The following is an 18411-nucleotide window of genomic DNA, read 5'->3' as shown; positions in this document are numbered from 1 at the left end:
TGAAAAGTTTTACAACTGTTGATTTCCATCCCCTAACTACAACCACTTGCATTGTACAATAAAACAACTGAGAAAAATTAAAATAAGCAAAACCTTGCATAAATAATATCCTTGCATAAATAAATAAATATTATTACAAAATGAAATTATCTTCATATTCCTGAGTTTATAAATTTCTGTTGTTGTGCATTCTGTATCTGTATGGCTATTTTGAAATCTTGCTTTTTCAGTTTTGTTGAAATAACCTTTCACTAAAAACAAGTCATTCTACTTTTTGACATTTCCTTAGCAACATTGATATTAATGTATACCCTGTGAAGACAGTTTTGCATTTCACATTTTGTATTAATAATAGTTTTAGTTCTAGTATAATTTCTTACAGTAAAATCTTGCTTAGTTGAACTGCATTAACTCAAATCTACCAATAGATCTGGGCGCAGTATGTGAAGTTTTCCATATAATATGGTTTCATTAAACCAAAATTATCAGTATTTTTAACTCAAATCCATTTTCAGTTATATTTCATTTGAATATAGAGAAGTAAATGAACACAGTGGCCCATGCTAAACATGACATCACACCATTACAACCTTGCACTAACATTCTTTCACTAATACAATGTTATTGATATTCTGATTTGTATACAAGGGATACCTTGACAACATTCTTGAAAGCACTGTAAACTATACAGTTTTGTAATCATACTGTGAAGATACTCATTAGAAACAGCTTGATAACAAAGAAATTTATGGACCACAGAAAATTTTGAGAAAATCTGGTATTAAACTCATTAACTCTAAGGGATATAAAACCCCAACTTAAACTTCAACTTAACAAGGTTTTACTCTATTTATAACAAAATCATATTAAGTATTGTAACTTAATTAAATCAATTATTATTTGATGGTATTTATTTATTTCATTAATCTCTGATTAAATGTATAAATGTCATCAATAATCATTTATTATCAATAGTGTTTTGAATTTTTGAAAATATTCAACTTATATTTTGCATGTATAATTTACTATGTCATTTGTTATGTAAACATACTTAATATTTTCTTTAATGAATTTTTTTCTATGAATATTATTCTATTTATTTAAATATTAATTTATTTAAACACTCAGTTCTAGTTAGGACATGAAATTTTAAATTACAATTTTAAAAATATTTAGAATGAAAATTGTGAAAATGATTGTGAAATGAATTATGAAGTAAATTAATAAATATGATATTCTCTTCCATGAGATGTATGCATAATTTTTTGACAAATAAACCAAAAATAAATCTATAAGCATAAAATAGAAATATTACATTTCTAATAAAAATCTAATTGCTGGATTTGTAGGGCTGAATTTGCAAAGGCTTCACATTTTTTACATGTATCATTATTTTATGGAGGGAAAGGGTTTATTATATGTTATAGCTTAGGACCACAATAAGTCGGAGTCCATTCGTATCGATCTGTCTTTACAATTTGAATGACAGATTTAGTATGATTAATGTGATAACCTGTGATATTTTATTATTTCATTGCTGCTTTTTAATGAACTAGTGAGCTAGATGACTAAGATGGCAAATGAATTTGTCCATAGCTCTAAAGAACTCAAATTACAATCATGGAATTTTTATTAGAAAAGCCTGGCATTGATTGCCAAATGATATTCCTTGTTGTGACCAATTTCACGATTACATTTATCCATAATACATAAAATTGAGATTGTGCGACCAATAGTTTATGTTGATGTTGCACATAAACAGATTAATCTTAATAAACCAATAATTATAACTGGTGTTTAGTAGATTAAAATAGTTCAAAATTTTGGAATGAAAGTTGTTGATTTGAACAAATTTTTAAAAATTTTGTTTAGTTATATGTATAAACTCAAACTCCCATATAGCAAATTGACAATGGGAAAAGCAGAGAATTCACAACATAGCCAATTTATTAAATAGGAAATATGTCAATATAAGAAGTGAACATGTATACCAGAGGTGGCCAACCTGCGGCTCTTTGAAGGATTATTTGTGGCTCTCGATAAATGTACCCGAGTTTCCTTTTCATTTTTGTGTTATTATATTTAAAAAATTTTTATTTTCTAAACAAATAATTAAATTTTTATGATTATAATTTTTTTTAAAGGTTGATTATTTAGCCAATCAGTGGTTAATGAAAAATATGGATCCTTTAAATGAAAATGTTGTTTCATTACTTCAATGTGCCCAAGATCCATTTGTAGCACATATTTGGAAAGATGGTATGTAAATAGATTATTGATATTAGCAATTTTCTTNTATCGTTCCGTATGTGTTTCAAAATGTCTTTTAAATTACTAACAACAAATATGAAAGACTAAGTGCAATGTTGTAACAAATTTCATTTCCGTCCAAGTTAAGAATGATATGACTCATCAAAAACTGCACGAACGAACATAAACAGTGGCGTAATCGTCCATTATCGACTGACTCCAGACCGATTTTGAATTCGTAAACTGTCATTGCAATGGACAGTTGACATTATGCTCTGGAGGAAACAATTTGTATCACTCTTGCTATGGATATAATTTGTAATCTGGAATTTTTTGCATACCTTTTTAATACGTATTTAATTGCGGCTTGCGAAAAATTTCAAATTTTGAAAAATGGCTCAGACTATCAAGGAGCTTGGCCACCCGGATATATACTATAATAATGATTTATTCTTTTTGAAAATATTTTTATTCATACTAACAAAATAGTGTTATGTATGCTTTTCCATGAAATAGAACAAATGGAAAGTATATTTTTACTGAAATTAAGAAAAATGTGATTGAAATGAGTACTCTTACATATTTATGTAGTTAAAGTGTCATTAATATAACTTACATTTTACCAAAAGTTATGTTACACTAAGCCAAATTATTGCCATAATTAATCAGGCTGTTATTATACTATAATTAATAATTAGAAACTAAGTAATTTGATACTACAGGTAGATGTTAAGTTATCTAAATTAATAATTATAATAATTTATTAAATAGTTTAGAACATTCTGGGAGAAAAAGAACTAGCTAGAGCAGGACTTGAACCTGCAACTTCTGCTTACCATATGGAACACTTGTCAGTTATGCTGTCTGGACCCCAAGCAAGTCTTTGCTTCCAGATGTATTTAAATTTAGATATATCCATTCACGGTTACTTACAGTACCAGCTGGGAGTGACTCCTATGCCTCCAGCCAGCAATAATGGTATATAGTTATTTTACACTCAATGAATGCCTTATTTAAAACAACCAAAAATTATCCTTGTAATATTTTGTCACTGACAAAATCCATTTTTTATAAAGATGTGCTAGACATTTTGATAACTAAGTTGAATTACTTAATGCACCTTTAACAGTGCAATTTTTAAAAATTTCACAGTTAGAGATGCATTAACTAAATTTGGTCATTTCTTACAGATTTGAACGTATCAAAACATTCATAATTTGACACTATCTTTGGATACATGCATTTTGACCTCATTATGAGTACAGTATAGTATGAAATTTACTTTGCCAAAATAGTCATGTGGCTGATGTTAGCTGCAGAAACGAGTTGGTATTTTAACATTTAGCAAACATAAAAAATAAGCTGTTTTTTTATTTATTTCACTTACAGAAGTTTATTTTTAACATGAAAGCTAGATTGTGTGCATGTGTGTTGGAGATTTGTATAAAGTACTTTTTATATTAAGGGAAAAATGAAGAAGTTTGAGCTACAAAGAAGTTTTTCCCCTACATTTAAGCTGTATTTTGTCTAAATAGTTATTTTTATAACAAGAAATTAAATATTCAGATATTTAATTATTTTTTTTTTAGCCGAAATTGTTGGTATTGGTGCGGCAACCATGAGTGATACGCAGTTCGGCGCAAGAACCAGAAAGGGAATGTTCCGTACCGTTAGTCAACTATATAAAGATCAGTTGGCCAAACTAATGGTTACCCTTCGTAATACCAATCCCAACTTTGTTCGTTGTATTATTCCTAACCACGAGAAAAAGGCATTTATTTTTTTGTTTTTATATTACTTAAATATATCTAATAATCAAGTGGGTATTTATCTTATTCTAAGTGTTTCTTTATAGGCAGGTAAAATTGATGCACCCTTGGTCCTGGATCAGTTACGTTGCAATGGTGTATTAGAAGGCATACGAATTTGTCGGCAAGGCTTTCCCAATCGTATTCCATTTCAGGAGTTCCGTCAGAGGTATTATGAAAATCGGTTTTCGATTAATACATTACTTATTTTGCAGTTTTCTTATTTAAAAATTAGTCATTTTGTCAAAGTTACCATTTTATTCACAGAAACAAATGCAAAATATAAAAAACATCAAAATAATGAGAAAGCTACAATCTTATATTTAAAACCATAGATTTTTGTAATTGTGTGTGATTTTTTTTTACTAGTTGTTAAAATATTATATATTTAAAAATATTATAATATAATATTGAAAGTGGAGGGCAAATAATATTAGTAAGAGCACTGAAATACTTTCAAAATATTAACAGATTATTTGGTTTGCTGTTAGAAGCAATAAAGTAAATTACCAGTATTCTGCTGAATGAACACTAAATGACAATGACATCACTTAGCCAGTTTTATCCAGTTACATATCATTATTTTGATTGTGTTCTTGGTAAATTAATAAAACAATTATTATTTCCGAATTGGAAGTAACCTAACTTAAAATTAAAATGGGTTATGGTGTTTTTGGTGATGAATTGGTTTCAAGGCAGTGATGTCATAGATCTGTTTGCTAAAATAAATATTTATAGTCATTTAAAAAAAATTTGTAGTTTTCTGCAAATTTCTTTATAAAATACAATGGTACAGGTTTATAGGAAAATATATAAATAAAAATAAAGATAAATTTCCCAAACAAAAGTTGAGAGAAAAGAAGACTAAATTTGATGATACTGCAGTTTCAAACATGAATGTATTAACTTATGAAGACCTCACACACACAACTGTGCCACAAACAAGCTGGCTAACAAAATCTTCCTTCTATATATATAACCCATTGAACGGGTATTCGTCTGTCCGCATAACGGTATTCCAAAAATGGGCACTAGAGGCGCCCTAGCGAAGATTTTAAATTAACAATAAATTATTTTTATTTGTAGTAGGAATTTATTATTGATATAAATTTATTATTTATACCATGGAATGGTATAAATAATTATTGTATGCCTTGATTAACCTTGCACTGCACGTTTACAATATTCCATGTGCGTTGACTCATGGGAACTTTGTTGAAAAAATGGCGGATTCATTTAAAATCGAGGTTTACAAGCGAAGGTAAATAAAAAATTAAACTATTTTAAAGTATTTGTAGAATGTTTAATAGGTAGAAATATAGATCCGTATGACGCGATTGGGACAGTAAGATTTACCCTCCGAATGAGCACAGAGGTGGCGACCTCCACCTCTGTGCGAATAAGAAATGTCTAATGAACCATACCCCTATGTGCGACCCTTCCCGAGATATAGCCCTCTGAAAATTATTCCATGGGTCATGTGACCTCCTGTTTGCCATAATTTACCCCCCGAATAAGCAGGTCGACAAACCCCCGAGTATGCGCGAGCGCCTTAATTTTTTTTCGCGCGGTAGACTCCCTTTTGACCACGGTGTCACATGGCCGGAAATGACGTAGGCGAATTTTCAGGGGCTTATATCTCGCGAAGGGTTGCACATAGGGGTATGGTTCCTTTGACTTTATTGTTTGCATGGGGGCTACAGTTTGGGAGGGTCGCCATCCCTTCATTTGGATGGTAAATCTTACCATTGGGACTTTAACGGAGCTGTAGAGCATATTGATAGGAACAAAAAAGTCAAAGGAACCGTGCCTCATGGAAATTTGTAAAGAACACCATCTAGGGGCATCCCAGGCTACTAGTTTATTTATAAAATATTGAATTTTTATAGTTATCCATAACATGTTAGGTTGGTACAACTATATTTGCTTTTCTGCTCAGAATATTGATATCGTTATTTGTGAATATAGCAATGTATTGATATTGAAGAGATGAACAATATTTTGAAGTATTTTGATGCTTTTGTCATCTCAGCTATGAACTAGAAGGGACCCAAAATAACTTTTATTAAGTACTTTCTGGAACATAATATAAAGATTATCCTGGAACAAATTACTACTTGAAAACATAATTTGGACAGGAATCTAAACTTAATTATTATTGCTATATACAAATGCTGCTGTACTTGCTTTTTTCAAAGAGTAACAAAAATGTTCTTGTTGAGTCAGATACTGAAAAAGAAGGGAGAGACTATTTTAGGAAAGAGCTTGGAATGAAATAGATTGTAACAAAAATTATTAAAAAAATAAAGTAATGGTATTGAGGAAGAGATATTCTTAAGTATTTCTGTAGATTAAGATGCTTTATTCATTATAAAAGTGGCAATGTTTTTGATAGAATTTATCCCAATTTATACAGAAATATTTTTTAGTCACTACAAAAGATAAAAGTTTGGAAGTAAACACTCAAATTTTTACTTTATTGAAACAAAACACAATAACCTGTTCAAAACAACTGTTCAAAAACCTAAACTGGTCAAAATATTGTTGGTATAACTATATTTTGAACAGAATATAAAGAAATATTTATGAAACAAAAAAACTGTTAAATTATATGAATATAATTTTTTTACAGATATGAATTACTAACACCAAATGCAATTCCAAAAGGTTTTATGGATGGAAAGTTGGCATGTGAGAAAATGGTAAATACTAAAGCTACCTTTCTTATTAAAAATAATTTATATGAAACTGACTGGCTGTTCTGGAACCTCAAAAAACTGTAATAAAGCAAAAATCATTACTTTGATAATTCTAGTTTTATTCAGAATTTTTAAAATCTTATATTGTGTATTGGAATACTAATCAAATATTTGGTGATATTTATAATAATATCTTATTTCTGATATTCTTAAAATATGAAAAAGATTTTACATTATTGTTTAAATTGTAATTTTTTAAGATAATTTTGCACTTATTTCTTTTTGTATAGATTAATGCATTGGATTTGGATCCAAATCTTTATAGAGTCGGTCAAAGTAAAATATTTTTCCGTGCCGGCATTTTGGCACAGTTAGAAGAAGAGAGAGATGTAAAAATATCGGATCTGATTGTACAGTTTCAGTCGTACTGTAGAGGTGTTCTTGCACGAAGGTAAATAAACAAAATAAAATGCTTTTAGAAATATATTTGCTGTTAATTGTTGATGCAGTTAAATGCAATTACAATTAACAGCAGTATTAAAAATAGTAATCATTTTATGCAAGTTAATTTACGTGCATTTACAATACTGCAAACTAATATAATATATATATGTAAATGGCAGGATGGCTGAGGCAGTTTAGATGTCGGCTGTCATTGGTTACCAGAGATTGAGTCTGGACAAATGACTCCCCATGAATTTTATGTGTGTAGTCTGTCTTCAATATTTTTGATTTTACTTCCATTAATTTTATTAAAGAGACCCCAAAAAATTATTTATTTATTTACTTACAATTTTATTCATTTTAGAGACTAGGTATACATTTCAAATAATTGTCCAGTTAATAATTATAAATTTAGAAACATTATTTATACATTGTTAATTATTTATAAATAACTTAGTACATTTTTGCTGGCGAGTCATTAAGACAGGTATGGCATATTAGGACGATGGGGGACAGCTGGCTTCAATATGTTAAGCATTGTCTCTCACCACTTCTTTGTGGCCTATTGTATCCTGTGGGAACTTCAGTTCTCACATGGTGCAGCAGTTACCACAGGGTGGAGAGAGTATAAATTGAGTATTATCTTTAATAAAAATATTTGTCATCAAAATCCTATTTAAATATATTAGTATTATTTTTAGCATCTGTTATGTCTTCCTTAAAATTTCATTTATTTAACAGAAACTATCAAAAACGCTTACAACAATTGAACGCCATTCGAATCTTACAACGTAATTGTGCCGCTTATCTTAAGTTACGTAATTGGTCTTGGTGGAGACTATACACTAAAGTAAGTTTATTATTAAAAATTAGATAATTTTTATCAGTTGATAAAATGAGAAATTAATTTTCTTATTACACCTTTAAAAGGTAAAACCATTACTTCAAGTAACTAAACAAGAAGAAAAGTTAAATGAAAAAGAGGATGAGCTGCGACAGGTGAAAGAGAAGATGGATAAAGCACAGCAAGAAGTTGAAGAATTAGACAAGAAATTACAACAGGTTAATATTTTTTTTAAATATATTTATTTATTTAAAATTTATGTTCAAGACGCTAAATTGTTTTATGTGATGTAGTTTGTGAAATTGTTTTTAAAATTCAGTACAGTAGAAGATCTATATTTATTACCTTATTTGTGCATTTTCACAAATTTCACAGTTGAGTATTTGCAACCATTTTTATATATTTGCAGAAGGATTAAAAATAATAACAAAACCGTAGATAAATCATGAAATGATTTTTTATGTTTTTATCCTAAACATATTTTTACTGCAAATTATTATGTTGATTGTTACGTGGCATAGCATATTATCTCATATGTTTCTTATGTTAACAAAAATATGTACATGGATAATAAATGCTGTTTTATATTGTTAATGTTATGTTTTACAAGCATATTTCAGTTATGTTCTATTTTATTTTCATAAATTAATGCTGTCATCTAAATAGAGAGACTCTAGTAACAAAATATCAAAAAGACTAAAAAAGTGATGTGTCATAATTACAAAAGTAAAGTACTAGATCATTTTCAGGGAGGAAAATCAGCAGCTATGGTTGCTTATGCTTTTCTTGCAAATGAGTATACCATAAAATACATTAAGAAAAAAGATACAGATTAGAAACACAGTAACAAAAGTTTTAGATACAAAAACATGTTTTTATTTTTTAATCATACAATTTTATTAATATCTCATTCTCTCTCGTGCCCGTATTTTTGGCAGTTTTTTTTTTTTTTTTAATGTAACTTCTGCAAATATGGAACTTCTACTGTATTAGTAAATCAAAATAAAGCATAAAGTATATCATTAAATAAGAAAGTTCTAAAACAAAAAATATGAACAAAATCGTGTAAGAATTTCAATTATTAAATCTTTAGGTAAGGAAACACACCAATAATAAAAATATAAAAAGTGTTTACTGTCACATTTTGTAGTAAATAAATTATGAAATATAAATGTTCAGAATAAAAACTTATATTTCTACTCTTATTTAAATGTAATAATTAATAATAGAAAAACAGACTTCATATATTTTATAAATTTAATATTCCAGTAAAATTATATGATGCTATATTAGTAGTTTTCAGACTGTGGTGTGTGAAATTGCGAGGGACGTGATGAAACATTGTTTATTTTTGATTACAGTTCCCACACCTACTTGATATCTAGCCACTAGTTTAAATATTCATTTAAATTAAAATTACATACTGTTACGTAACCTTTTATCTACTTAAAAATACTTATTCAACTTCTGTAGTTATTTTATTAAAGTTACTACAATGTAAATTACCATTGTCCACTCAATCAGCAGATTAAGATTTTGTGCATGATACAATCAAATGTGGATTGTTTATTCTTTTAAAGATGATTTAAGTTATTTTATGATTGATCAATTAGTATTGAACATTTAATAATCTGTGGAGTTAGCAATAAAATTTACTTTTAGGTTTATAATAAACTGAGATATTTAAAAGTAGTATATTAAGTTTTGGTGTTTATCATAGATAAATATTAAAATTATTGTTTATCATACATTAATAACAGTTAAATTTTCTATTACAAAGATGTTTATTATAATAAATAATACATTTTCAGTCAGAAATTACAATAAATAAATCATTAAATATTAAATTAATATTAAAATAAAAATTATTGAGTTTCTTACCGTGAAAATTATTAGTCATCTCAAAAGTATTGGTTTTCTTAACATGTAATTGCAAAATTGATTTTGGTTTCCATTGTCTTAACAAAATAAAGATAAATACAAATTTGACAGAAATATAGAAATCAGTTAACTATTATTTGTAAATGCCTTTTGGAATAGCTTGAATCCATCTAAATTCTACATCTAAACAGAATAGTTTGACTTTAAACAAAACAGTTTTGTTTAAAATCAGACAGACAGATTCCAAAATTCCAAAAAGAGTTAAATTTAAAACTCAGATAAACTGTTCTATTTAGGTACAATATCTGATTTTGGAACTACACTGCCTGCTCTAAAAACATTTATAAATTAACTTCTTTACTTGTGCTAAATTTGTTTATTTCTAAGTTCAAGGATTGATAATATATGGATTTGCTTCAGTGAAGTAAAACAAAAATTTAATTGTATGTTAGTATATTTTTAAAGCACAGATGTTTTCAACTTGTTTGTTAGATTATCTGAAGAAGAATAAGATTAAGAACAATTGGTAATTCTCAGTTTACTGTATTTATAACTGTTAATAGTTTAATAATAACTTATTGTTGATTTAAAAATAAAACTTCTGTTTATAATTACTAGGTTATTAATTACAACAGCTGTAATAAGGAACTATTAATTAACAGCAGTTTTTTAAAATTCTCTATTAATGTAATTTAAATTATGTAAACAAGTAGATATAATTTCTGTTATATTTATTTGTTTACGTAATTTCAAAGATAAGATTAATCCAATTACAAGATCATTTCATGATATAAATAAATCTAAATAAGGTGATATATATATGCTCTAATTATTTTGTATGACAATGGATATGAAACATTGATATATTTTGAGATTGTTTACAGCAGTGTGGGAATATCCATTGTTAAAAATTAGTCTGTGTATTATATCTGTTATTAAATGTATTGATTTTTCTCAAATCTTAAAAGTACAAAAAATATCTAAATTATTTTTAGAGATAGTTCAACCCTTAACAATTTGGGGAATAGATCCAATTTTCTTTTTGTTTTCGCTAACTGAATCCTTGTTTTGGATAGTTTTACTATTCTGGATTTTGGTTTCGACCAGAAATTTTCAAGGCTGCTTTTAAAATATTGCGTAAATGTTTTTTTCAGCTGTTACTGTTACATAACACTTTGTCAGTCTCTTATAAAAATTGTTAAAATGCGAATTCCATAACATTAGTAGAATTTTATCTTATATAAATATATAAAGTTTATTTTTGTTGTTTTAAAAATTGCTTATCTTCTTATTCTAATTATGTTTTTCAGCAGTGAGTTCTGGCAATCTTTAATTATTACCAAATACATTTTGTAATGAATACTTAATACATAAATTTTATAGGTAATGTTCCTTTTAATTATTTTTAATACTCTTTTTTTTAAAAACTTTAAAACCTGTTAATCTTTTATCATTAAAACAATCATATCTTGTGTTTTAATATCCATTTATTACCTAATTAACATATTGATCTAAAGTTGGATGGCCAGATGACTATGATGATAAATGCATCACTGTGCCAGTCTTCAGACTCAAGATTGAGTCAGGCAAAGAGTGTCAGGATTTTATGGACAGTCTGTCTTAAATTTGCTGGTTTCCATCCCTCAACGCTAAGCCAACTATTTTGTGGTTCTTACCAAACCTACGAAAGACCCATAAAAGAGGCTTTCTCAATGCCTGTGAGCAGAGTTAAAAATTTAAGGTTCAAGTGTTATTGAAATGATTATATCAACTTTGTTTGATAAAATCTCTTATATTTGATAAAATAATGTGTGTCCGTATTCAGAAAATGAAATATATAGGGGAAAAACTACTAAAAAAATTAAATTTTAAAATAGAAGAACAAAAAGATAGCTAAAAGAGAGATTTCTGTACACTTTACATATCTTGTACTTTAAATAAATTTAATACATAGAAATTCAGAAAGATATCTACCCTTTGGTTTTGTGATGTGTTGACACTATTTGATTTCCTTGGAACCATAAAGAATGGTATTTGCAAGTCAGATGTTGAAAGTGATACTGAAATTGTTTTGCCAGTCTTGCAAACTGTGAAATCTGCAAATTTAAGGCAGTTGTCAGAAAAAAGAATTGTAAACAACTCCGATAGAAAATACATTCCTGGTGAGAATTATATTGGAGGCCATCATTTGTTATCAAAATTAGCTGGGAAAGTTGACGTATAGGTGTCAGGAATGCATCATTAATGCCAACATATGACGATCATGTGACTCCTTTCCCACGAAAAATGAATAAAAGCTCGCGCTCCCGGAACTCAGGGCACATCTGCATTGTTCTTGGTACTTGTGTTCATCGAGAAGACACCGAAGCCTCCACCTCTTCCATACAGACGATGTTCGCCAAAAAATCCCTAAAGTCCCTAATACCTCCATTATTCTGAGAGGTATTTAGGGACTTTAGAACTACAGGTAACCCCCGTATAACACGGCACTTCTATAGCACGGATTCGCTCTAACACGGTTCGAGAATTGGTACCATCCCCCGTGTAACACGGTACTTTTATAGCACGGATTCACTCTGGAGCAGAGCCGGCCCTACCATAGGGTGAACAGAGCAGCCGCTCCAGGCGCTAAGTTTTAGGTGGCGCCTCAGTGTTAAAGAAACGTAAAGGGTATAAATTAGGGGTCACCAAGGGGGCGCCATAATAGGATCTCGCTCCATCCTAAAACTTGCCTCGGGCCGGCACTGGGTTCGAGAATTGGGTAAAACCCTCGTACAACAGGAAATGTAATAAATTTTTACATACTTAACTAATAATAGTTCACGAAAATTATTATTTTCGTGAACTATTAGTACTTAAGTATGTAAATTTTCTCTTCTCACCTTCTGTCGATACACGTGGTCCTTCTCGAAACTTGTTTCAATGTTGCCAGATCGCGACGCTTCTGCTTCTGAGTATGCCGAATGTTTTTCCCTTATTCCATACTTGCTTTATTCTTCATAAGTGCTTAGCACCATATAAGGAAATTTATAAAGACCTTTTAACTAAAAGCGAGCAATCTAAAATTACATACATTTTGCAAAAGGTAAAGCATGGATCTGAAGATAATGCAGAAAAATGCTCAGAGGATAAGGATAACTTGCCAAAAAGAAAACGCTCTCGGTTAATTAATAGTGTTTTTAGTGATGACGAAGAAAATATTGTTTAATTTATATTAATATGTATCACTTTAAAAAATTTTAATGAAGATATTTATCTTAATTATGAAAATATTCTAGCATGTTTTTTAATTTTTGGAACCTAACCCTCCTTTTTGTATTAGTTCTTTGTTTCGTATAACACGGATTCGCATAACACGGCAATTTTTTGGAACGTAACTACCGTGTTATACGGGGGTTACCTGTAGTATAAGCTTTCTCTCTTGCTAGTAGGTCAGTGACAGGAGATTAGTCGCCATTTTATGTAAATAGAATTAGAATAACTGCATTTAACCTTAGTAGTTTTATTATCGCCTCTTGTAACCTAGCTTAGTTATTCAATAAATGTTTGTTTATTTTGTTAAACCTGTCTATCATTGTTCTAAGGACGCCTGCCAGCTTACCGGCGCACTCCCCGCTCACTTTTTGCCCTCCTAGCCATCTGACGACTCCAAGACCAGGTTTTACCAGCCTGTGCAGTGTAAGTGTCAGGAGGGATTAACCCCTGGCCCTCTGCTTGTCTCACAAAACTCTTGGTTATTTTTGTAAGTAGTCACCCGTAACTTTCTGCCATACATTGTCATCTGGACAATGACGTACTGTTGGCATAACTTAGGCTTTGCAACTACTTGGAAAGGCAACGTTTTTAAAACACCAATCATCAGTTCTGGGTAAATTGTATTGTTTTGGCATTCTTGTGAGATCAAACATGAGATCTTTCATACTCACTCTGTAGATAATAAAAATGCTCAAATATAATGTAATTATAAAAGAAAATATAAGTATCATTATAAATTTAAATAATGGTATGAAAATAAACTAAACTTGGTTTGAATTATTACAAGAAATAACAAAATAAAAGAAGGTGCTTAATTTAATATAAAAGTTCACAACTTTGTAATGTAACAAACATCATCGAAATGATAGCAAACTTGTGGGCAATGGTAAAAAAGCTGCTGAGGCCAGTAATATTGGTTGCTTAATAAATGAATATTAAAATAATACAAGGGATAAAATGATTTTAATTGTTAAAATCTATTAAAACTTTTTTAAAGTTTTAAGAAATATTTTAATAAAGAATTAAATAATGCCAAGAGGAAACTTACTTGTAAAATTTGTAAGGTAAAACAATTTAGTATTACATAAAAGTCATTTCAAAAATCTTGTTTGGGAGCTGCACATTAACCAGGTGGAGCTGTGGAATATTTAATGAGACTATTTGTCAAGACACACCTTGGATCTTGTCAAAGTTGTACAATTTATACACTTTGTAAATTAGACTTGTCCTTGCTGCTGCACATTGTAGTAGCCCACTCTAATGTATTCATTATAGAATATAATTATTTACTGTATTATAGGGAAATTTTTAAAACAAAAAAATTAATTGCAATTTTTAATATCTACATATAATAAAATTTATACTGTACTAGTATTACATATATGTTCCAGGATGTACTGCTAACAATTAAATATTGTAAAAGACCAAAGAGGAACTATAAAATTATAATAGCCAATAATGGATTTTTCTGGAATTTTAACAACAGTAAACAAAAGTTCTGCTTAAAACTCAAATCTTGAGTAGAATCTAAACTATTTAAAGGGAGGATTTGGTCAAAGAAGACAAAATAACTGTCTGAGAAAACAAAAGTCTGATTCTGTTGTAATTGTATGAGTGAATTGAATTTATTTCAAATGAGATACTTTGTGTAGATTATCCATAAATGAAGATAGAACAAAAATTAAGTGAATTAATAAGTTAATATATATATATAAGGGATATCAGAAAGTTTGTTACATTGAACAGAAAAAAAGAAAATTATGAGCAATGGGTTATATCATAAAATTTCCCAATTCTTTCACAATTTGCATGTTTGAAAAAATCTTTGCGATATAGATTCCTTTCCTCTTCACAATTCACATCCATGCAATTCTCTGCTTGGATGTTCTGTTCTAGCTGTGCAACAAACATAAAGATAATTTTTTCAACTGTGTGATAGCTGTGGATAAATGCTGGGTCTACATTTGGAAATTTTGTGCTGGCAGTGAAAATGCATCGATTTGTTTCCATCAAAGAAAGTTGAGAATAACCTTCATTTGGGAAGATCGTGTGCTATCTTTCGGGACTGCATTACTTATCAAAAGGACAACCCACTGGAGACTATTATTGCAATCTTTTGGTGAAGTTACATAGCTGGACAAAATGGAAAACACATGGAATGCTTAACTAAGGTATCTGGCTCATTTGTGATAATTTACTCACACATACAGTACTTATTTTTGACACAGTTGTCATCAAGTGTGGATATCAAATTCTTTCATACCTGTCCTATTTGGGCAAGATTGGATGAATCTTGCCCAAACAGAAGTGACTTCTTCCTCTTCTGTTACACAAAGACCTCACTTTCTGGGTGTCAATTTAACAATGACAAGAAGGTGCTTTTAATGGTGGAGGAATGGCTTTCTGAGCAGCCAGAGAGGTTCTATAATGACAGTTTGCACCAAATGAACTGTATATGGGAGAAATGTGACTATATAGAGAAGGAATAATCCACCCAGCAAGTTTCATCAAAATAAGTTGATTTCTTCTGTCCATTACAACAGACTTTTTGATACCCTCTTAAAGTTACATTTTTTGTAACATTATTTTTTGTTCCAGGTTAAGAAGTAGCATACTTCATAATCTAATTTACAATTATTTCTTCTTTTTGGAGTTAAGAATAACTTTCATTTAGTTTGTTAATCTTACAAGAGTGTTTAAAAGCAATTCTGAGTTGACTAAAGAATTAGAACTGAAAACGTTATAGAAAAATACTTAAACAGTATCTGAATTTATTAGTATTATCATTATATAACTAAATTATGCTGAATCTTTGTTGCCAATATTTTTTGTGATTACAAAATTAGAATAGCAATAATTCTGTAAATTTAATCTTACATATGTGCAAAGCTTAGTTTGCATTGTTGACTGATACAAAATATTTGATTGAAAACAGACATCTTACAGAGAAGTGTAACTTATAAGTGTGTAGACTAAAAGACCATAGTAACATCTTCCATTTTTTATATACATATACATGCAAAAAGAAATTGAACAAGCAGATTTTACGAGGGCTGTTCGGAAAGTTCGCGGCCTCAAATAGAACAACAAACAAAATAATGTTAAAACTTTTTTTATTTTTCAATGTAGTCTCCTTTGTTAGCAATGCACTTATTCCAGCGATGTTCTAGCTTTTTTATGCCATTACAATAGGTCGATTTGTCAAGGTGTGCAAAATACTCGTTTACTTCAGAGATGACTTTGTCATTTGAGTGGAATCTCTTTCCAACCAAGAATTATTTTAAATTTGGAAAAAGGTTGAAGTCACTGGGAGCCAAATCAGGTGAGTACGGTGAATGTGGAACTAATTGGAAGCTAAGTTCGTTTATTTTTTGTTCAGTGATTCTGGCATTATCGTGGTGAAACAGAACCTTCTTCTTCAAGTGTGGCCTCATCGATTTCTTTCTTCAGTTTTTCCAAAAGTATACAGTAATAGACAGCATTGATGGTCTTTCCTCTTTCTAGGTAGTCAATAAACATGATTCCTTTAGCATCCCCAAAAAACCGAGGCCATCACTTTCCCCGCTGATGGAACTGTTTTTGCCTTCTTTGGTGGTGGCGAACTGGGGTGTTTCCATTGCTTCGACTGTTCTTTTGTTTCAGGAGTGTAGTAATGGATCCACGTTTCGTCAGTAATCACAAACCGACGCAAGAAATCCCGTGTGTGTTTCTTGTAGAAGTCCAAACACTTCTTTGACATCAAAGTGCGAACACATCTTTGCTCAGCGGTCAGCAGATGCGGCACCCAACTTGCTGAGACCTTCGTCATACCCAAATTTTCGGTTAGATGTGGTGCACTCGGTCAACAGAGATGCCTGTTGTCTCAGCTATCTCACGCGTTTTCAAACAGCAATCTGCTAACTCCAAATCGTAAGCTTTGTCAATATTTTTTTCAGTGACAGCAGTTGACGGCCGTCCGCTGCGAGGGTCATGTTTCACACTCTCTCTGCCAGATTTAAAAAGGGCTGTCCATTTTTTCACAGTGGTTTACGAAGGAGCAGACTCTCCCAAAACTTCATCCATGTCAGCTTTGATTTGAGATGCAGTCAACCCTTTTTTTGTCAGGTATTTTATGACCGCACGAGTCTCCGTCTTCTCCATTTTTGACAAAGCATGTGCACATTTGCCACGACAGCTTAGCAGATAAGCTGTCGTGGCAAAACTTTACGACAAATCAAGCGGAAATTGGTATCGTATCTTTAGCAAGGATGGCTGAATTATTCCTGCCAAAAATTAAATTGATTGCAGCGCCGCATATAGGCAAGGCCGCGAACTTTTCGAACAGCCCTCGTATGTTGCACGCAAGTTGTTTATTCAAAGAAAAATAATAGATTAAATTATAATATATAATTCATATTTATTGGCTTGGTAGTCCTTTTAGGTTTTTGGCCTCTAACACTATCTTATACCATTTCTTTTCATTCTTTACTGTATCTGTTTAGTTTCCAATGTCTAATTCACTTAGATTTTTCTTGTATTGTCCCTATATATATATCTGTGGTGTCTTCTATTAGGTAAGATTATTTTTATTTTATTTTTTGAAAGAAAAGTTTTTGATTTCTTATGTAGAATAAAGTATTATTATAAATTATTTTAATTAAGTTAAAATTGTTTTTTTTAGACTGTAGAAGAGAAAAATACATTAGCGGAACAGTTGCAGGCAGAAACAGAACTGTGTGCAGAAGCCGAAGAAATGCGACTACGACTTCAAACCAGGAAGCAAGAACTGGAGGAAATTCTTCATGATTTAGAAGCGAGAATTGAAGAAGAAGAAGAAAGAAATCAAACTCTGACAGCTGAGAAAAAGAAACTTCAATTAAATATTCAAGATTTAGAAGAACAGTCAGTTAAATTAGTTAATATTAAATTATAAGGTATTAAGTAATATAAATTATCTTTAATGATTTGTTTATTTTCTAAATCAAGATTGGAAGAAGAGGAAGCTGCGCGACAAAAGCTTCAATTAGAGAAGGTGACTCTCGACTCGAAAATCAAAAAATTAGAAGGCGAATTTGCATTTTTAGAAGATAACAGTCAAAAGGTTTGTTTGTTTAAATTTAAATGTTAAATAAAAAATACAAACTATAACCTGAATTCATTAAACAGACAAAAGCCTTAAAAATAATAAAATAAATAAATGTCAATTTAGTTCATTTAAATATTAATTATAATTAAAATATATAATAATTTT

The 18411-nt window shown here is 29.9% G+C and overlaps 1 protein-coding gene across 2 annotated transcripts in view; it reads left to right on the top strand.

Annotated features, from left to right (window-relative positions):
* The window catches only part of LOC111626340 (myosin heavy chain, non-muscle-like), a 95169-nt gene that overhangs the window by 66546 nt on the left and 10212 nt on the right, over positions 1-18411 (top strand). For both annotated transcript variants that reach the window (XM_023369670.1, XM_023369669.1), the window contains 8 exons: positions 3840-4021; positions 4106-4227; positions 6691-6760; positions 7048-7208; positions 7943-8051; positions 8132-8263; positions 17842-18062; positions 18147-18261. In XM_023369670.1, the coding sequence (XP_023225438.1) occupies positions 3840-4021; positions 4106-4227; positions 6691-6760; positions 7048-7208; positions 7943-8051; positions 8132-8263; positions 17842-18062; positions 18147-18261 (1112 nt within the window). The remainder of the gene's footprint in view (positions 1-3839; positions 4022-4105; positions 4228-6690; positions 6761-7047; positions 7209-7942; positions 8052-8131; positions 8264-17841; positions 18063-18146; positions 18262-18411) is intronic.

This window comes from Centruroides sculpturatus, unplaced genomic scaffold (assembly GCF_000671375.1).
Source record: "Centruroides sculpturatus isolate CEXI.00-Female unplaced genomic scaffold, Cexi_2.0 scaffold26, whole genome shotgun sequence".
Classification (NCBI taxonomy): Eukaryota; Metazoa; Arthropoda; class Arachnida; order Scorpiones; family Buthidae; genus Centruroides; species Centruroides sculpturatus.
The sequence above is the reverse complement of the archived record's forward strand: the minus strand, read 5'-3'. Positions and strand labels throughout refer to the sequence as shown.